The sequence below is a fragment of the Typha latifolia genome, chromosome 7, assembly GCF_019914945.1.
Source record: "Typha latifolia isolate L0001 chromosome 7, TyphaL0001v2, whole genome shotgun sequence".
In the NCBI taxonomy this organism is placed as follows: Eukaryota; Viridiplantae; Streptophyta; class Magnoliopsida; order Poales; family Typhaceae; genus Typha; species Typha latifolia.
The window spans coordinates 4,722,037-4,743,932 of NC_133092.1; the positions used below are offsets into that span (position 1 = coordinate 4,722,037).

A 21,896-nucleotide genomic window follows, 5' to 3' on the forward strand; every position below is an offset into this window, starting at 1 on the left:
TTCCATGGCAATTAACACATTATACCTTGAAAAATAAAAAACAATCCAACTATATATTATCTAAACTTTAATACTGTACACCGTCATAAATTCAGGCCATTTTAAGAATTTCATTAGTGCCCTCTTTAAATTATAGAGTATAATTAAAATATAAAATTATTTAAGTATTATTATTTTTAGCTTGTTTGAGATGCTAAGTGATAATTTTTTAATAATTTTATCAGATTTTCTAAGCATTTTAATACTTCATGCAAGTGACTTCCAACCGATTTATGACAACCAGGCTTATACAAATAAAAATCTAAAATAATATATATATATATATATATATTATTTTTTTATAGCTTCTAGAATATATAGAAGCTATTAGGAACACTGATCTTGATCATTATTCAGGGGTTTAGTATGTACTAATCCTTTATTTTTATCGTTAAAATTAGAGTTCTTTGCCATTTTTAGAATTATTATGATGTGTTTTCACTCACTGCAAAGATCATCTTTTGTGGCATTTTTAAATTTTAAAGAGTAAATCCCAGAATAATCCAGGGAGCTATTTGCATTAAAAAAAAACTCTTAAATTTTTTATAGTAACGAGATTGAGCTATTTATCTTTTTTATATTAGATATATATATTTATATAATAAAAATGAAATATGCACAATAGCTTATTTTTATTATTTATTTATTTATTTATTTGCAAATGCCTATGAAATCGGTTAATTAATAGAATGAATTGATTAAGTTTTACCTTTTCTCTAGAAATATTAACTTGTTCGGTAGCCAACCAATGGCTGCCAAGTGTCGCCATGCACGAAATTCCTTCAATGGAAGTGCAGACGATCGACCGCGTGATATACGTAGGCCAGAAAAGTGAGTACTTAATTGACCGGCTGTAGTGGGTCCTGGGGACAAGGGTGACCGGGAGAAGGCGGTGGGCGTACTAGCTGGCGGGTATAACGGGACAACGAGGAGATGGAAAATTACGAAAAACTCCAATTTCTTTTCCCAAATGCTAAACAGGTCCAGTCTGGACATGTTTGATGATCTAAGTCGTCCGATATCGATCAAAGGGTCATTAGCTCTACCAACTTTACGTCCACGTTAGAAGCCACCACAATTATTGGATAGGTTTTTATTGGTGACTTACTTAGCCAATTCCGTGACAACAGTGAGATTAATCTCAATCTATTATAAAGTATTATAAAAAATATTAATGTTATATTATACCGTATCATATAAACAAAATCATAATTGCACGGTTATTCATTAATCAAATATGGGATTAGTAGATTTGTCGGCATGGATAAGCATAAATAGAGAAAACATAAAAGTAGTGATTTTAAAAAAAAAAATAATAGATTGACAGGTAACCGAAGGAGATTAATTATAAGCTAGATAAAAAGACTTAGCTTTTTTCAAATATATATATATACAAGTTGAATAATTGGTTTTTGCCGTGGCATCTCTCTCAATTAGACCGCACGCCTCTACATCTCCTTCCTCCCTCTTCACCAACCAGCACCATCTCTTCCGTTGGCACGGTCTCGTCTAGCTTAGGACATGCCTACTTCACCCTCTTCGTCTCTTTATCTTAACCGTCTCTACCTTCTGTATAATTTTTACCACAGTTGTAGGCCAATCATAGCCTATAATCATCTATCGCATTCGTATCTGCAAACCACCACCACCGTGATCTATTACCGAGCCACCTCTATCAATTACTCGGTCTCTACTCCATCATTACCTCCATCCTATACCTAGGAATTCGTGTCTCCACCCACAGATCTCAAATTCCGTACAGAACTGCTACGAATCGAATCAAGCCGGTTCGTAACAAATTAATTCTTACAATGGGCATAAATTATGCACGTAAGATGCTAATATGATAGATAGAATATAAGAAATGATTTTGTCAAAAAAAAATTTGTAGTTAAGAGTCTAGAGAGGTTAAATATAATTAGGAGTGTCGCAGGTTGAACACGAGGGAGATAGCTTACTTATGCTTTAGTTCGAAATTAAATTTATGGAACCGAAACACAAGCTAAGGTGCTTATGTTTTGGCTCATTTAGCTTCCCAAAATAACTCAAAAGTAAAGTTTTTTATCTCCATACTCAATATTTTAATAATTAAATACCTCTTTATTCATGATTATGATCACACACACTCTATCAGATTATTGCAATCAAATACAAAGAAGAAGAAAAAAAAGAATAGAAACAATACAACTCTAAATCATGGATTAAAAATTCATATACCGCCGCCCATAATTATCTTATTCGTGCAATGTTTATGTAAAAATTGAGGTAATTAATTCATAGATTTCTCTCCAATTTTTATTTTTTTTTTAATTTTAAACAAAGTTTTTAAACAAGGTCTATATCACATGCTGCATGTGGCTTCGTCTGAATGTGAATTGATTCCTTTCCTATGTACTTATTTGATGATATTTATTGAACTAGGAGATCCCAGAGGTACTAGCCGTTAAACTTTTTATATATGTACATCTTTATTTCATTTTGTATATTTGTATACTATTTTTGCACATGATGTCTAGCTATTGGTTTTTGGAGCAAGTAGATTGGAACATTAAAGACAGCAGTGTCCCACCACTAGGTAACGGACACATTACTACCCATCAGACATACTAGTTGTTCATTGCTTGCCTTGCTCCTTTGTAGATCTAAATCTATTATTATTATTATTATTATTATTATTAAGGATATTGTTGGACTAAAGGGTTTATAGTATTATAGATCTTGAGATCAATGGTTAGAAAGGTAATATGAGTTGAACTATAGGTTTTATGTTAACATTTTGAGGGAGGGAACAAAAAAGAAACTTAAATACTTTCCAAAGCTATTTATTTTGAGAAAAATGGGTTGAACAACTCTAGTAGATATTACCGATAAAGAAGAGAGGAGAAATTATCCTTCGCTAGGAAGAAGGCAGGAAGACAGCTATCCGCCTCCTCCAGATCTCAAAGAGGGAGATTCGGAGTTCGACAAAAGTTATAGCCTTCTAATTGAAGGTCTTGCGGAATTTGTTCCAGACTGCTGTCCTCCTCTATGAGGATCAAAATGTAAATGTATGGACGAAATACTACGAACCGGGGTACCAATTGTTGACAAGAAGAAGTTCCAGAATTATAATTATAAGATGAAGGGCATCTTATGATTAGCATTTGTCAACCGATAACACATATCTTCTAGTTTAAACCATATTAAACTAACTGCTTTTCTAAGTAATTCATTTGAAGTTTGTAACCTAGCCCTATATATATATATATGTATATATGTATATGTGCATATTTTCATCCTTGGATAAGTTAAAAATATATATATTTGTTTCTTTAATCCTTGTCCAAAATTCCTAGAATAAAAAGGGAAATAATTTACTTGAAAATAAATAAATAAATAGAAGCCTCAACTAAAACTAATAGAAATGGTAAGTTTCATTTCTTGCAGTGTAATAGGTGAGTTAGTAAATGCTTATAAATATTAAATAAATGATTTCAAACTGAAGGAGGCCTTGGCCTAACCCATATCAAACCTGTAAAATGTGACAAAAATTGGCAGACCATTAAGCTAAGTAGTCAGATCCTATCAGCCAATAACAAAGATCACGAGTTTAAATATTGAAATTGATATTTAGTAAACCTTTTTATTAGAACATTATATGTGTATTATTTGAGTTTTATCATAGAAGGATTGACTCAATTCTTTAATCTATATACTATAGAGTGCTAGCTCCTTCGTCTAACTCAAAAAGATTAGCAAACATGCTCATGATCTATTAAAAAGAAAGTTCAAAATTTTTTGACCCATGTAAAAAAAAAAAGAAAGAAAGAAAAAATAGGGCTTAAGATACAATGATATGCTCAAGAAGTATCAAGCAATCAATGGATAAAAGTAGAGCTAGAGCTAGCTCTTGGTTATCTCCCAAGCTTTGGAATAAAGTCCAAATTACTACTTTGCCTTTAGCTAGATCTTTGTCCATCTTATAAGGTGCAGCAAATCTTTGCCTATCATAACCTCGTACCATTTTGGTCAAATGTCTTTGAGATAGCTCACTACATTCATCCGATTCCAAGCTTTGGGTGAATATGGCCTGCAACCCTAACTGCAGGAATTTACTGCATCCCAAAGACTAGGCAGCAAATTGAAAATGGCAGCCAACAAGGGATTGGCCAGGTACCCCCATCTGCAGGAAATCCCAGCATCCGAGCTGCAGGGGATCATCTAACACAGTGCCATTCCTGTCTTAGGCCTTAAGGTTATTGGGGAGGTATAGTGCATCTTGCCCACCAATAGGGTTCATTGGCTTCTCAACCTTTTTTTGATTCCTCACTAGGATTTTATGATACCTAAGTGGAAGACACAATTGCTAGAGAAGACTTTCACTTCCAAAGCTTCATGAGTTATTTGTTCTTTTGAAGTCAAAAGGGGGATCTTGCTTTGCTTGGCTTCATGGCTTGTGAATAAATGCATTGAAGGCTAGGTTTGGTGTAGGCTGTGCAAAAGTTTAAAAAAAAAAGAAAAAAAAAAGAAAAGAAAAGAAGAGGAAAAGATAATAAGATCAAGTTCCAAACTCTTTTTTTAGTACCATCAATATTTTTTACTTGCAATAATATATTCTAGCATAGAAAACAACTACAATGCAGAAAAATCAATGAGAATGAGTAATAGTTATATACTTACATTAGATTTTGAAGTCACTATGGGAATTGTTAATTCTAATCTTCTGAATCTCAAAGCTTTTGTAAATCAGCTTGAACCTCTGAGCGCCTCTGAAGGAAGAGGACTAAGTCTTACTGTCACACTAAGCAATAGCAGCTCTTAGAGGAAACAAAAATGCTGAAACTGTCAGGGAGCAAGTTCAAAATCTTGTGATGAGGTATGAATGATATTTCACTGATTTCTTATCTTGTTTTGAGATAATAACCAAAATGTACTGTTTCCAATTAGACGTACATGTAGAAAGCCTTTAGCCAGAACATCATTTCATCCTGTTAGCATTTATGAAATATTGGAGCAGTGGTCCAAATCCAGACAACTAACCCCAGCCCAGATCAATTCCATGTATACAAAAACAGGCCTAAAATCTAATTTAGATAACATCCAATTGGAAACTATACAACTGCAGCAGCTGGGTGATCAATGGCTACCAGAAAATTCTAATGTTTCTTTCAGGACTTCACTCTTTTTTAGATATATACATTATAGAGCTCTTAGGGCACATATTGCACATATAATACAACAAGCTACACAGACTACTACTCTTAGGTACTCTAGCTAAGAAGAGAAGGAAAGATGATACAATATAATATCATCCAGACAATAAATAAAACCACTGTTACAATGTGCATATGATGTTCGCATCCATGGTTCATTTTCATGCAAATTGCTTCTTACTGAAATCCTTCAGCCAAATCGTTGTCACTTTGGTGCCTCACCTACATCACAACAAAATCAGTTTGTTCAAGTTATACAGAATAGCATGATGATAAACTTGCTTGTAAGCAGGCCTTAGTAAAGGAAAACTCGTTGCGTGTGACGAGAGACATACTTTAGCTTCCTCCCATTAAATGAAAGTTTATTGACCTGTCGTTTGCTCCCAATGCATGATGGATCACTGGTCTTGGGTGGAAGTGGCTATAATTTTAGAATGGACAAGAATAAAGTATCAGTAGAAAACAAGCAAATTGTGGTACTTAATGTAAAACAAATATTAGATTGCTTATAGTGGTGAAAGCATGGTTTGAGCCTTCGAGATGCAGCAATGTGTCAGATCAAAGTAGTGATATGACATCCAGAAATATAAAGCTTGATATGTTTCTCCTGCAACAACTGGAATCTTCGAAAGGAATGTGGCTTACCTTTTGACTTCCTGTTGAGCTTCCGGGACGTGAAGGAATGATAGTCTTTGTTGTAGATCCCTGAGCTTGGGTCAACTTTGTCTCCTTGTTTCCCTACAAGATTAGGTTCATGATCTTCACGATACAAAGATCATCTATAATATTTGAAATTTCATGAATATGCCAGCAATAGAAATTCACTGGCAAAGAAACTTCCACCATCCTACTTAGATCACATATCCAAAGAACCACATCAGAAATAGTCATATTTATATTCAGAAATTCACCTACTCAAGCTATAATGTTGTAATTTCAAGGATTAATTGCGAATTTGTGATTCTTTAGAAACTTTTGAAGATAAAATAAATTTGTAATCATATGAAGTGAAGCAACCATATGTTGCATGAGAAATGACTACTGGTTATTGTTCAACAGAAAAAATAGTCCCATTGCTACTTTTAACTCACCAAACATTCCAAGAGCTTAAACTATCAGAGAATTATGGTTTTTACATTTTTACTCTCCTTCACTTCTAGGTTTAAGACATTTTGATGGGTGCAAATAATGGACTTGATTTAAATGGATGGAGGCTTTTCCTAATGTGAATGACAGATAAGCAAGGTGGTTTTATATTTTATTTTCTAATAGCTAATCAGCTACAAAGCATTAAGCAATATGGGTGGCTAACTAAGGTGACAGTACTTCTTTATGCTATCCAACTGTACCACAGGAAGCAAAATTAAGAAGCAAAATGAAGCATCCTTCCAAATTACTTACCTCTTTTGTCTTGTTCCTTCCGAAGGTTTCCATGAATTGGAGTTCTGTTCGACAACTAGAACTAGACATTTTCCTTGGAGGAAAGTTAATTGACCTGGGTGTTGATGAAAATTGAATCAATATGAAGAGAAGTAGACAAAGATGATGAGAAGCTTTCCATATTTGCTATCACATCCTAGGTGGTAACATGAACATAAATCCATTCTACAATTCATGAAATGCTCCGCTGATGAGGTCTTAAGATTTTTTTACCTCGATTTTGGTGTTCCAAGCAAATGTGCTTCTGTGCTCCTAGAGCTTGTACATTGGCTTTCCATTGCCAAAGGTTCTTTTAACGCCTTTTTGAAGTCCCTGATAATTCAAATAAATGTTGGAGAAATAGCAGTGTCATAATCTAGGATGAAAAGTTAAATCTTCTGAAATGATACCAAAACTGTGTTTGCAGAACTGACCTGTTAGTTTCTGTCCTAATGCTTTTAACAGTACTGGGTATGGCCAGCTTTTTCGGGGTACCCTATGGAAATGGCACATTTAAAAGTTAAAGCAGGAGTACAAATGAAGCAAAACTGTCATTAGAATACACACACACACGGAAGTTGTAAAAGAAAGGTTTTAACACTTTTGAACCACTGAGTACACATTTATAATCATCATCTTAATGTGAGAAAAAGTGAGGAGTATATTATCCCTCTCTATCTTGGTATGTGTTTTTTCAAAACCCAAGGTATACCAAAGGATTATAAAAGTGTTTTTGACAAGCATAACATATATATATATATATATATATATATATATATATATATATGCATGGAGTCCCGGTACTTTATCATGTTATCAGAGTATTATGTCATATAGAAATAACTTAAAGGCTGAAAGCAGAAGTTATGAATGCATATTTATTTTGTAATCTCTACTCATGTCATGAAATTAGAAAATTATGTGGCATGAGAGGAATTTGACAATTAATAGCAGAAAGAAACCACTTGCATCTGGATGAGAAAAGGATGAGGACAAAATTACTAACTTCAGCTTCTAAGAAGCAGTAAGCGCTTGACTGGAACTTACCTGCCAACTTGGGCCACCCTTTGCAGAATTTGGTGGCAGTACTTCCCTCTTTGAGGCTCTGGAATCAATCTTGACTGTACTTTCTCTGACAGCAGCTCTTCTTTCTCTGGTAGCAGAGAATGGACGCGGGTTGGGGCGTATTTCTTTTAGTGGTCTGTGTGAAACCACTGAGGTAGATCTATTGGTACTTGTAACTCTAGCAGCAGCTTCTTTTGTTCTATGACTGCTGCCATCTGCCCTGACAATGGTCTTTTGAAGTGTTTGTTTTGTTCTCTCTGATGATTGAATCATGTCTGACTTGGTTTTCTGTCTCGAGTTTAGACCCAACTGAGTGGAAGGAGCAGACTCCTAAAAAACAGCAGACAGAAAACCTAATTATCAGCATAATAAAGAAGATGCAGTTGATCTAATGCTTCGCTGTTGATTTTGTTCTGCATATTTTAAAATAAGCCACACTGGGATTTGTTGTAGATGTTCGTATAAAATGCCTGTACACTCATGGTAACTAAATGATTGAGGAGTGATTAAGTAGAAGCTAGCTTATTTCAATCTATCAAGTATCAACCAATCTAGATGATACATTTTGACTAGGTGATCCTCCTAACTGTATAATTCCAAGTGTCAAAAACAAGTGACAGTGCCAAATATATTGGAAACACATACATGTATCAGATTTAGCTTGAATTAGAGAAAAACACAAGAAAATTGTTCTACATGGTTTGGACCTATCAGATAAGAACCGCATAGATCAAGGGGTGCTTGGATAGAATGGTGAGAAAATGTACGACGGAGTTCTGTTGATGGAGTTAGAATAGAGTTAAATGGTGAAAAAAAAAGTATAGTAGTCAACAATAATGAATTGGGACTTGGGAGATAAACACTCTCGCATCATTGTTGTCATGCTGAGATAACTCCAACACATTTTGTGTCATACCCTCCAGATTCTTTTTCTTTCATAGCTTTAATTTCCTTAAAATGATTAATAAAAGCTAACAAATTCAAAATTTTAGTCAGCTCCAACTTCTTCCAGTTGATTAATGGAGAATAAAAAGATCGCCAACAAGAATACATCCAAATTGGGCATACCTTTTTAGTAACTGGTTGATCAAGAGGCTTTCTGCGAGGCAATTTTGCTTTTTCTGGTACTGATTTTCTAGGAAGTCTAAGCTTTGAGTCTCTGTCCTGAGAATTTGTAGGCTCCACTATAGTCTGATGAGGAGCTGCTCTATGCTCGAGATCCGACTGTGGATACTGAGGTACCATACTAATCTCTTTGTTATTAAGACTACTGCTGCCATTTTCTGTAAACCCTTCGAAGGTTCCAAATTTCGTAATGGATTCTTTAACAAATGGTTGTACCTTTCTTTCTTCCTCAATTTTTTCCAATCTTCCTTTTGATGAAGCAGGATGTGATGAACATTCTGGATCGAAGTTTCCAACTTTAGGGTTTTCACTGAAATTTATTTCCTGCTCAAAGGTGCTTGCAACTGTAGCTTCTCCAGGAGCGTCAGTAATGTTTGCAGTCCCGTCTCTGAGGCTTTCAAGCTGTGAAGCTATCTCATCATCTTCTCCTGTCTGGCTAGAAATACTTCCATCACCACTGTAATCCAAAGTAAGCTCAGTTTGCTGGTTCTGCTGCTGTCGCAATGCCTTTAATGCTCGAAGTTTTCTATAGTATTCTTCAAAATATGCCTTCTTTTGGGCAACTAAACCATTGAACTTCTCCAACTCCTCTTGGCGTCTATCATGAGTAAACACCGACCATTTTTCCCATGATAATGACTCAAATTCAAATCTTCCAAAAGATATGGAACCATGATCAAGCATTTGAGATACTGAAATACCCTGAAAACAGTTTCACAATTATTTCAAAATTCAAATACATCTCATTTAAACACTGCATCTTGAACCAACACGAATGATGATAACATTGACACAGTTTAATCTGATAGACAATAAATATTTTTATTTTATAGATATTGCTTATGATCATACTTGGATGTGTGTATCCGAACTTGCAAATGTTGACTACTAACTTTATGTCATGCATGGTCCAATATCAACTTAGTAATATGGTTATTATAAATTGCAATTGATATTGATTTAAATCACGTAATGTCAAACTATGAAAGACTGAATATATGAAAGAAGTTCCTTTATCATTACATGAACAAAGAGTCACCCAAATTTACCATCCCAAGAATGACCTAAAAATTTCAACATGTAGACAAGGGGAATTATACAAAAGAGGGAATAGGATTTACTTGAGAGTCATTCCGATCAGATAATTCCTCCTGTGGCCAGGCAAAGTACGCTTGATCAACATCAGTTGCCATCTGATTATATCAGGTGCTTAACTTAAAACCATGGAGTAAGATGATCTGACGAAGCAAAATATGTTAGTTCCCCGAGGGACTTTTACACCTTACATAATCAAAACCAAAAGTTATAGTTATTCTGTGGTAAACTAGAAGAAATTTCATGAAGACAAGCTAAATAGATTTGATTATTTTTAACTCAAAGTTCGACATACTTCAACTGCAATATGAAATAGACAAATATTACAAAAGAATTCTTTTGTTCCTGCTATTCCACATTGAAAAAAATCTTCCATACAGCCACATACAAAAATGGACTAGTGAATGTACAGTTTTTAAGAAATCATGATGCCACAGATGATTTCAAATTTATCCTGTGAATAGAGTATCCCCCATGCAAAATATGAATCATACAGTTTATTCCATATTTATTTTATAAATTCTGAGACTGCAATTATGGTCTATTTTGTAACAAGGTTCCTGAGTATGGCCCTGAGAACTTCCAACTTGAAGTTTTGGCTGCAACAAGATGAAACATACATTTTTTTTTTTCAAATTGGACAAAACTGCATTTTTTTCAATGCTTTACAGAGTTATAAGAAGGGTTGATAGCTTTTCATAACATGTTAAGACTTTAGACATCTATTTACCGAAAAACCCAACAGAATTGAAATGCTGTGCTAGGAAGTTTGGTTCAAGTAAGTTAAAAACAGGCTTGTAGGACCTCTGCAGATGGTTTTACAACCCTAAACCTTGACAAAATAGAAGGATAGTATGGTCGTGGTAAAAAGAAACAGTCAGCATAATTTTTTGCTTGCAATCTGTTAAGGGAGAATCTTGAGTAGAGATATTCAACTTCCAAAACTTCTAAACTAGCCAAAAGAATCATGCATTCATAAATTTCTAAAGTAGCTAAACAGTTGATCATAGTCATTCCGAGTTTCCAACATCATCTCAGAAATGAAACAAGTAAAAATAAAGAACAAGCCGAATATTGCATCACTGTAAAAGGAAAAAAAATTTAAGATAATAAATCAGCTAGAAAAGCTGCATTCTGCACCCCCACAGCCTTTATTTGGTCTAACCGTCTCAAACCTAAAGCCTTTTCCCCTCAATTAGAAGAACTTAATTTGCTTCTACACGATTATCAAGCTTCACCTTTCACCATTGAGTCTAGCACGCAATGTTTGTGTCCGAACGCAACAACAAAGAAAAAAAGAGGGAAATAAAATTATGGGTCTACCGAATTCCTCAGCATTGTAGCAAAATAACATCTAATCCCCTAAAATAACAAGAGCAAGAGGATAATATACGTACACCAACAATACCCAGATCCCAAAATTAAAAATCTCAGCCATGAAACAAGAAATATGATAGAAAAGCTCACACCAATGGAAGCAAGCATCTACCAAATGTACTCGGGACCAAAATATAACAAAAGGAGAAAGATTATATATATATAAAAAAAAGAACAAATCTTTGCATTCTTTGTACCTCAACAACCAAAACCAGTCTCTCCAAACCCACTGCATCAACCCAGCAATAGCCATTGAGATCACCGACGGCCAAAACACCAAGCTCTCTCCCTCTATTCCATGTGTACTTCACAAGTCAGTGGCTATAAGGAGATAACCGCGCAGCTCGGTAGGTGAAGATACTAGTACTTTTTACGCCTGGATCGATATCAACACCAACTCATTTCCAAATTCTACCCACCACCGAAACGTAGCTAATTCACTGCTCTCGTGGAGATAAGAGAGGTGTAGGGGTAGCACTATCAGCTACATAGCTTTAGGACCTTCTTAGGTGATGTAACATTTTTAGGATGCTCGTTTTAAGTGTCGGATAATTTACAGGATAGGAAGAGCCTTGGTTAGACTGGCATGAAAACGACCCCAAGTCTAATTATTGAAACCTTGAGGCAGGGTGGGGGATAATGACAAGAGAGTTTAGCTCCTTGATGTTCGAGACCTTCTGTCGATTTCCCACGCTATTCTTCTGTCCTTCGCTTGGGGCCAGAAACGGCGACCGGCAACCCACGTGGTGACCGGCAGTGGCCCATCCCTGGCTTTTAAGTAAAGCCGAGGGTTAACTCTACAGGGCCCGGCAAACCAAAACAGGTGCTTACCCGACCGGTCCACTGGAGAAAATAAAATTTCTCGAGAAAAACCTACTCTTTCGATTTCTAATACTTACCAACCCATCTCACCATACGTTAAAAGTTAGAATTATGATATATTACAATTCCACCCACCAGACAATGAATGAGCTACATTACCCTAGAAAGATAAAAATGTAGACTTCTAAAATATAATATTCTCCACTCTTTTGTAAGGGTGGAAATTGTAAATTCTAAATAGTTAAAAGAGCAAATTGTAAGTATTTATTTTCTAGGAATGCAATGTAAATACTAAGTGATAGTTAGAAGGTGAATATGTAATTAAATCCTTTTTGATAACTGACTGCTCTGAAAAGTCTCTACTTTTTGAAACAACTTTGAATCATGCACGCTCTTTCTGAGTGGAAATATCTCAGATTTGGGTTTTAATTCGATATAGATTTGGTAAAGGATCAATTTGAACAAGAAATGCACCGTTTGAACCGTTCAATTTCTGAGAATTGCTTCATCACGGACGTTCACGTATATTAAACATGCTAATAATTCAAAGTGCAATGGGTGTTTTTCTGCACTCTTTTGTTACCTAGCTTCTCTATCTATAACTAGGGTGACGTGGCAACATCTTAGTCTACAACTATTCTCCCTATTCGTAGGAGGAGGTTGTAACCATATATTGGATCGATCTTTTGAATCACCATCAAGATAAAATAAATGCCCAATGGATGAACAACGGTTGTCATTGTCAACTCACATCTCTATGTTCTAGAGCTTTGAATAAACCGATCGTAAACCTCTCTTTTGGTCATAGGTAGGTGTGCCGAGGATGAAGGATGTTAACAATTGAGAGCCCATGCACACCTAAACCACAAACGACTTTTGACTTCGTTTTCCAGTCCCACTTTAAATAGGGAATTTCTTGATCAATCAAACACCCTGACCTAAAAGTTAATCCGACCTAACTAAAATGTAAGCCAAGCAAATCAGAATTAGACGTACGTGATAAGTCTAACTAGAAATAGGCATTCGGTCTATAGGTACAGAGAAATAGAAATGGACGAGCCAACCCACGCACAACGCTCAAAAATGAAAGGAAAAGGATTAGGTTTTATTTCTTCTTTTGTAGTGCATGGATGCCTTAGGAGGCGGACGCCGATTTGAGACGTAAGTAATGGCCTTTCTTCGTGAAGGAGAGAAGGAGACAATGCAGCGGACAGCCAGTGAGACCTTAACTACGCTTCAAGAACAATATACTCCTTACCTGTGGCTGCAATCTTCTACTATCCCTTTATGTGTTGTCTACTGATAATGTGCTTCCAGGAATGGCTTACTGATCATTAATATATGCACTACTCCACTTATGGATACTTCGTATGCTATTTCTGACACTTTAAAAGGTTCTAGTCAGGCAGAGAAGCCCCTCGAATACTTGCTTTAATTGAATGATTGCAAAAGAAATTATTGGACATCATTGGCATGAGCCGGTAAGGGTGAAAACGGACAGAACACATACTGATCGAATAGTGGTAAAATCAGATCTTTGTCTATGTTTTTCCTTCGGATATGAAAAGTGAACGGATAGGGAACTTAATTATCGGGTTGAACGTCACGTATATCATATGTATTTTCGAAGTGCATAAGAACTTGTGCTATAATTACTGAAATCTATAGGCAAACAGTAAGTATATGTAAAAACTAGATTAGAAATTCAAAAATAAAAGTAATTAAAAAGACTTTATATCACTATTTCCATAATATATTAAAAAAAATTTCTTAGATTCTTTGAACGATCACTGTTTTAAATATTACACTTTTTGAACTTTTTAATTACCCAAATACACACCATAAACTAAAAAAAAAAATTTATATATACCTCTTTAAAATTTTAAAAAATAACCATATAGACCTCTAAATTAGGAGAAAATTTTAATTCAAAGGGTGTATATGGTAAGAAAAAAAATTCAGAGAATGTATATAAAAAGTAATGATAGTTCAAAAGATTTAAATAAAGTTATCCCTTTTTTAAACTAAATGATATACGAATACTAATTTAGATATTACTTATCAACCCATATCTGTATCCACAAGACTATCCGGATACATATACGAATTTAGATATTGAGATAAATAAAAAAATCTCAACCCATATCCAGCAAAACTTGGATATGAGACTCTCGATCGGGTCATATTTAATCCGACTTGTTTTCAACCATATGACTTCATATTTGGGATTATTACATTGGGTAAGACATAGATATATGATCATGATGGCACAAAGTAAGATAAATCAAGTAAAAAGGGGCAGAAACAAGAAAGAAATAAACATGCTGGAAGACCAAGCATATGAGTTTAGTAATTATCTGTCTAAAATGCAAAGACTGTAATGAGGGAACAAGATGTCTATAGTCTTATCTTAATACATATGGACTAAACATGTTATAGTACATCGATTGATATAGATCGGATATGTATCTGTTATAGGTTCTCCGTGACAACTGTGTCTACTAATAAAGAATTACGTCATAGATTTCCTCTAAATCTTGAAAAAGAAAAAAGAGCTGTCTACCGAGAAGAATTTCCAGACTAGTCTCCCAGAAAATTCTTACATTGGGATCTCTCTGTTTGATGATTCTGTACCCTAGCCCCCAAGTATCAGTGTCACATGGCTACATGGCCAATTCACTGAACATAACGTGCAAGTGATCACAGTTGATTCGTATACATAGCACCACTTTGGTTGCACTTAGCATGGTATCTTTTGTTATACCAAGAACATGCACTTCCAGACACAGAGATAATATACAACAGGTCACCACATTAAAAATGCTACCCAAGTAGGAAGCACAAGTGATAACGTAACGGACCCTTCCAAGATACCCACGTGAAGAGCACATGGGCTAACAGGAGAAGAGATACTGGGACAAAGGTAATGCAACTTCTTTCTGCAATTCTTTAGGGTGAAATGCTCGTTTGGAATGCAAGAGGTTTTTTCGGGCAATTCTTTATTGTAATCTTACAATTTGTTATAAAAAGTTTTAATCGGATAATGGATATTTACTGGGAACTATAATGGATATAATTTAGGAAGGAAAGCCACTATTGATTGGGTCGGTGGAGATTGGAACGACGGGGCTCTGGACTTAGTAGCCTTGGAGCTCACTAGACAAGTTAATAACCTCATCCCAGGAGAGTGAAAAGAGGATGGCCGAGGTCGAAATACGCACATGCGGAGCACATGGGGCAAACAGTGGAAGATGCTATGGAATCCAAAGAATGTGATTACGATGAGTAAATTATTCTATATATTGCTTTCTTGGAACTTTACAAAGGGAGGATGACTCTAATAACTTAATACACACCAAAAGGGACCCCACGTCCGGTCCACTAGTCGCAAAGTAGTAGATATATTTATACTAGGAGAAGATAAATGGAATCTACATGCGAAGGATTTAGAATTAGATAGAACAATTATTCCACTTGGGGTTCTTCGGAGAACAAGTGACGTGCGAAATGTCTTAAAAACCTAAAACTATTACTAGGGATGTCAGCCTAAAACTAGGGTCAAAATATAAAGATGCACCATAACTTCTCATCTCTATCTCCATTTCCATCTAGATTGGTTAGTCAAATGTTTCAATGATATTGGAAAATCTGATCACTAATTCTCCAAAGTTTATAACAGTTAAGGAGAAGAATAAATGAAAAATAAATAATTTGAGAAGAGTACTTTTATGTGAAAGAATCATAATCCACATACTGATATTGCTTTTTGTACCAAACACTTATGCTTGGTAAGAGGAAACGCCTCAGGAAGATATTTGATCTCCTAGATCAGTTGTAGATTATAGATCTATACCAGTTCAAATCTATCTCGGTTCTGACCTCCATTCAACTAAACCATCAAAGTAGCATAAATGAAATTTATAGTCAGTTGCAAACCCCACTGTACCAATTCAGTGTTCCCTTTCTACGTGCTCAAATCTTACAACCCTATATTTCTTTTTGGGTATAATCTGAACCTTCAGATACTGCATAGATTTGGCTCACACCGAATCCGTGCTCTCTAAACAATGCCAATGACTTAAATTTTCTAGATTTGACCCAACTACCGCTAATCAAACCATCATGAATCACAGTCGCAATTTTAGATACAGAGAATAGTCTAGTCATTAATAGCAGTACTAAGATAACACTAAGCAGAGGTAGGAAAAGTTGAGAGTCAATTGGACCCACTAGGGCGTTTACAATTAACCAAGGGCGAAGCGAGACTTCATCATTAGGGCGGATAGAAAGGAAGTCCCAAGGGTAATCAAAGGGGCCACCACCATTGATTGCAAAAGAGGATCCGGAACTCACATTGTTGCACGGGCGTCCATTATTGTGCTACTCATTACCCTCTTTTCCTTCTTTCATAAGCTTTTTTTTTTACTAACTAGTGGATTGCAACGTTTCTAAATGGGAAAAGGCATCTTATCCATTCATCATCCATCAAGTCCCAACCAACGGTTAGATCCTAGATATTGATGGGATTTGGTTGCTGGGCTTCACCCATCAAAAGGTCAATCCGGGCCCATCAGCAGGAAGAGTTCCCGATAGGCGAGGGAAATAAAAAAAGAAGAAGGAAGTGCACTCAAGTCGTTTCCCCGGCACGAAGGGAAGGAAGCGTTTCCCGTGGGATACGTTTCGAGATCCACTACGCTACCAAAATTCAGATCACTGCATCTTATTCCGAGCTTACTCGCTTTAGATTTCGAGCTTTTAGCATCAGATCGGAGCTTCTCTAAACTCGAAAAACACTCAAATAGCATAAGACATCTGACGAGGAAGCTCGAATGTTTACGAAATGCTTACCCAATTAAAGCTCTAGATTCGAAATGCGGGAGGAGGAAGAACTAAGAAGAATCGCTCAAATTTCGAGTTGCTAAAATTAGTAACTCCATAGGAATTCCATCAACTCGAATCCGAGAAAAGGTAGAAAAGGAGATAGAGACCAAGAGGAAGATCAGAGCGCGTTACCTGATGGAGATCCAAAGAGATCTGAAAGCTTTCTCTCGAGTTTCGAAGAATCCCTCTTCTTTCTTCTTCTTCTTCTTCTTCTTCTCCTTCTTCTTCTTCTTCTTCTCTCTCTATGATAAATGCAGAGCGAAGTACATTTTGGAGTGGTACAGTCGTCTTAAAGGCGAAGCGGAAGCGGAGGAGAATGGAGATCCACCTCGCGTGATCAGAGCCGTTGATTCGGTGCGGCTCGGCCAAGTACAACTTGTATACAAGGCATGGCCTTAAATGCCATTGGCCAAATTTTATAACAAAACAAATATAAAGCGAAACTATCTTTTAACCCCCTCAAACTTTATTCTAATATCATATTACATCCTTAGAACGTGTACCGTATGCTCTTCTTGTATATTTTTTTATTTTTTCGACAATGTAATGTGATATTAAATTATAAGGAAATTTTATTAAAAGCACCATGTATTTTGATTTTCTTATCATTCACATCTTATTATATATATGGATATTATCATTCCATTTTTTTGTTTTATTTTTAATACCTTAAAAACTCTGAATTAATTTTTTTTATTGTTAATAGAGAATATTTCATTTATCTCCCATTTGACCTTAATTAAAAGACTTGGTTCCCTTTTACTTTCATCTGATTTTAGAAAACTTTCTCATGGGGAATAGCTAAAAAGTACAGTATGATTGGCCACTTATACTACTACCTAATGTTAATGAAACAAACTACACGCTAACACAAAGGTGAGATTGTTATATTTTAGATAGTTTTAAGGGCCAGATTGCACAGTTAGGATATAATTCAGAGGTCTGGGGCCCATGTTGGGGCCCGGACAATTAACACGTCCTTGCATGGATCAAAGTAGAGACACGGACCACTAGAGCACGACATTGACTTCTTGAGCTCGGTTTTGTTCCTATCTGCTCATAGATGGGCAAGACAAGAAGGCATCCTATTTTGGTGCTCACCAGATCAATAGTTTAACATTGGGCCAAATTCCACCCTATCTCTTGTTTTTTATTTATTTATTTATATTTAGATAGAAGAAGATAGCAAAGTGGCTATCATAAAACTTTTTCTACAAACCACTCCAGAAATGGTGGTTTGATTAGGAGATGAGGAAATACACCCAGAAAAATTACTTGTATTTAAGTTACAAGTAATCTTTGTTAATCAATCAGTAGCATGGTAGCTTTTCTATAAATATGACTAAAAATAATTTCTGCAAAATATCTTTCCTTTCTTTGTTTGTGAAAGAAATATAAAAATCTTATAGAATTGAGCGAAAAAAATAAGTATGTAATACTCTAGTAGCTACATGTGAGGCTTGTGTTAAAAGCAATCGCCCTATCCTTCCTCTTTTCGTGTTAGCTAATGAAACTAAACCTTCTCTTAAAAATAAAAAACAAAAACTAGCTGGAAATGATTTCATTGATTCTAAGCTTCTACAGGACTAGAATGTGATAGCTGAACTACTCTCTACAATTGCATTATATTGAACATATGAACACCAAAGGAAAAATAACTTAATTAATGGATTATATACAACTCCTCCCTTACAATAGAAACATTAAACTAGACTGGCCGTGCTTAAACTATTATAATCGAGGTTAGAGGATAGTTAGGAGTATTCCAATATGCATATAAGAGGAAGAATGTACTATTTAAGAGTATGATGAATTGATAGACTAACTACAACTCTCACATCAACACAAACTTTTGTACAAGTCTCCTGTTATATTGGTCAAGTTTGTTCAGTGCAATGGAAGAACTGAGAGTTTCTTTATCATGACCAGTGAAAACTCTTTGTTTCAAATAATTTATGCCAAGTCTAACTGGAGAACAAGTTACAATTTGAAATTCCATTCATTGCGTAATTTTAGATGGAAGCTTGATATATGGCTAAAAGCTTAATATGATGACCATCTTAAAGAATTATTCCTGTTCTTGAATGAATATTTATATGCCAGAATATATGACTACAGACCCCAGCCTACGACAGTTGGGTTTGAAAGAAAGAATATATTAATCTGAAGCAAATTTAGGTTAATAGTTCCATAAATCTTCAAAAATGAGTTAGATTACCAGCTCTGTGGTAGTCTTCTGTAACGATTCCTGAGAGTATTGGTACCCAAGATAAGCAACATCTTTCATGCAAAAGCTGTCAGCACATGGGGAAAAGAAACTGCAATCACTCTTAATTGGTTTATCCTACCGCAAACTTGATCTGATAAAGCATTTTGATATTGGCTCTGTTGGATTATCAAATCATGTTGTTGCATGTCTAACAATAGTAATTCAGAAGATTTGAACATAGAAAGTCTGCTTCAACCCTGATATGCCCCCTGAAATTTCATCTAGACAGACCACAACTGCAATTACTTCTTGTTCCTGTATTCCTTCTGAATCCCTTAACTTTCTAGTTTAACCACATTTGGAGTTTTCTCTAATAACCCAATCTAACAATCTTAGAAGTGACAATCCATCCCATAATTGTTTTTCTACTCCAGAAGTCCTTCAATGCATGCCAAGTCTAGATTTTTGACATTTCCTGCATCCCTCATTTGGCTAGACAATTCCTCCAGAACCTCATAGATCTCAGGAGCAAGAGGGTTCGATGTATCACCTACAGCAAAAGGGTGGAACCCGTTGCCCAGATCAGCCCATGCCAAACCAGGCGCCTTCCTGACACCCAAGTCTCTCATCCGCGTTCTAACTGTCGCAAGATCCTCCCAACACCCAGCAGTTGCATACATGTTAGCTATCAAAACGTAGTGCCCAGCATTTTCGGTTCTCATATCCAAAAGCTTCCTTGCAGCCCTTTCTCCAATCTCTGTGTTCCCATGTACTTGACATGCCCCAACAAGTGCTGCCCACATTGCAGCAGTTGGGGGGAATGGGGTTCTTTCAAGAATTTCCTCTGCCTTCTTCAATAGACCTGCTCGTGCAAATAAATCGACCATGCAGGAGTAATGCTCCATCTGGGGTCTTATCCTATATAAATTGACCATCTTGTAATGTAGTATTTCTCCTTCAGACACAAGCCCTGAGTGTGCACAAGCAGAGAGGACAGCAACCATGCTTATATGGTCAGGTTTGATCCCGAAATCAATCATCTGATCGAATAGCTTCAATGCACTGATCCCATCCCCTTGCATTCCATAACCTGCTATCATCGAAGTGTATGAGACTTCATCTCGGTCATCCATCATGTTAAAAACCCTTTGTGCTATTAAGATCCTCCCAGATTTGGAGTACAAGTCAATAAGAGAGTTCCATAACAGTCGGTAGCCTTTAAATTCGTATTTGGTGATGTAACAGTGCAGCTCCTGCCCATGCTGGAGGTTTGCAACACGAGCACAAAGAGCAAGGTAAGTCACAATTGTCACATAATTTGGCTGTAATCCAGATTCGACCAAGTCGCGAAATAGCTGAGAGGCTTCCTCTGCTTGGTCTGAAAGAGCAAAGCCTGCCATCATGGCATTCCATGTAATCAAACTCCGATTCCCAGCCATCTGAAACAAGAGATAAGCACGTTCCATGTCTTTACACCTCGAGTACATTGTGATCAATGCATTTCTGACGGTTTCAATCCCATCACATAAGATACGAACTGCCAAAGCATGGAACTCCTTCCCCAACCTCACAGACCCAATTCGAGAACAAGCATTCAAACCTATTACCAGCGTCACAAAGTCTACATCAGCTCCTCTACCTATCATCTGAGAAATCAATCCAAGCGCTTTCTCATGATCACCCATTTGCATATACCCACCAACAATTGTATTCCAAGTCACTGAATTCACATCCAACCCATCTTCACGCATCCGTTCAAACAATTGAAAAGCCTCCTTCCACATCCCCTTGGATGCATAACCCGAAATAATCGAATTCCATGACACAACATCTCTCTCAAGCATCTCATCGAACAGCTTCCGTGCAACACACAACTCCCCACATTTCACATACATACCAACCAAAGCATTGTGGGCAAACAAATTCCACTCCATCCCACAGCTCTCAATGTATCTATGCACCTCTCTGCCCAATTCCAAGTCAAGCGTCTCGCTGCAGGCCCTAAGAACAGATGGGTAGGTGAAGCAATCGGGTACGACGCCTCTCCCGACCATCTCTTTATACGCAATGATGGCGTTCGATGATAACCCATCTCTGACATAGGCCGAAATGAGAAAATTCCAAGGAAGGGCATACAGATTGGTGGAGTTCGACACAATGGAGTGGGCACTGGAGAGGAGGCCAAGGGAGGAGTAGAAAGAGGTGAGCTTGGAGACTAGAGAAGGGTGGTCATGGAAGCCAAGACAGAGGACATGGGCATGGAGCTGGATGCCTTGGGGGAAAGCTCTTTGCGAGGCGGAGAGGTGGAGGAGGGAGGAGAGGGGTTGGAGTAGGAGGAGAGGAGAAGGGGAGTGGAGGTGGAGGAGGGAGAAGGTGGTGAAAGCTTGGGAGAGGTGGCCAAGGGCGGAGAGGGACTTGAGGGAGTCCAAAATGGAGTGGATTTTGGGGTGTTCTTGGTTAGAACTCTCGGGGAGTGGAAGCGGGAAGGGGTTCTTCTTCTTCCATAGGTGGTTTGTGATTCTTGCGAGCGGTTGATGAGAACTGGACATCAAATCTTGGTCAGATTCTGAAGTGTTGACTCGAAGTTTTGACCTGCTTTTATACACCAAGAAATCCTAGTCCACACGGTCTCGCCACGTGCCATGTGGAGCCCAAGCCCCGCAGGTCCACCG

General features: G+C 36.7%; 2 protein-coding genes across 3 annotated transcripts; both read right to left on the minus strand.

Moving 5' to 3' along the window:
* Window positions 1-4,983: 4,983 nt before the first annotated feature.
* Window positions 4,984-17,388, minus strand: LOC140791907 (uncharacterized). 2 transcript variants are annotated; one of them, XM_073142630.1, is made up of 10 exons: window positions 17,148-17,388; window positions 9,962-10,078; window positions 8,784-9,542; window positions 7,698-8,045; window positions 7,085-7,146; window positions 6,885-6,983; window positions 6,633-6,726; window positions 5,877-5,969; window positions 5,567-5,652; window positions 4,984-5,453 (listed from the first exon to the last, which is right to left on the minus strand). In XM_073142630.1, exons 2-10 carry the CDS (start codon window positions 10,031-10,033, stop codon window positions 5,450-5,452), a joined length of 1,617 nt encoding a protein of 538 aa, XP_072998731.1. In that variant the 5' UTR covers window positions 10,034-10,078; window positions 17,148-17,388; the 3' UTR covers window positions 4,984-5,449. The 2 variants fall into 2 exon arrangements, with proteins under 2 accessions (XP_072998731.1, XP_072998732.1); XM_073142631.1 differs by lacking the exon at window positions 17,148-17,388 and adding an exon at window positions 11,510-11,846.
* Window positions 17,389-19,150: 1,762 nt separating this feature from the next.
* LOC140792416 (pentatricopeptide repeat-containing protein At1g71490-like) lies at window positions 19,151-21,858 on the minus strand. The gene has a single exon (XM_073143411.1). The coding sequence runs from the start codon at window positions 21,771-21,773 to the stop codon at window positions 19,650-19,652; it is 2,124 nt and encodes a 707-aa protein (XP_072999512.1). The 5' UTR covers window positions 21,774-21,858; the 3' UTR covers window positions 19,151-19,649.
* Between the last annotated feature and the right edge of the window lie 38 nt (window positions 21,859-21,896).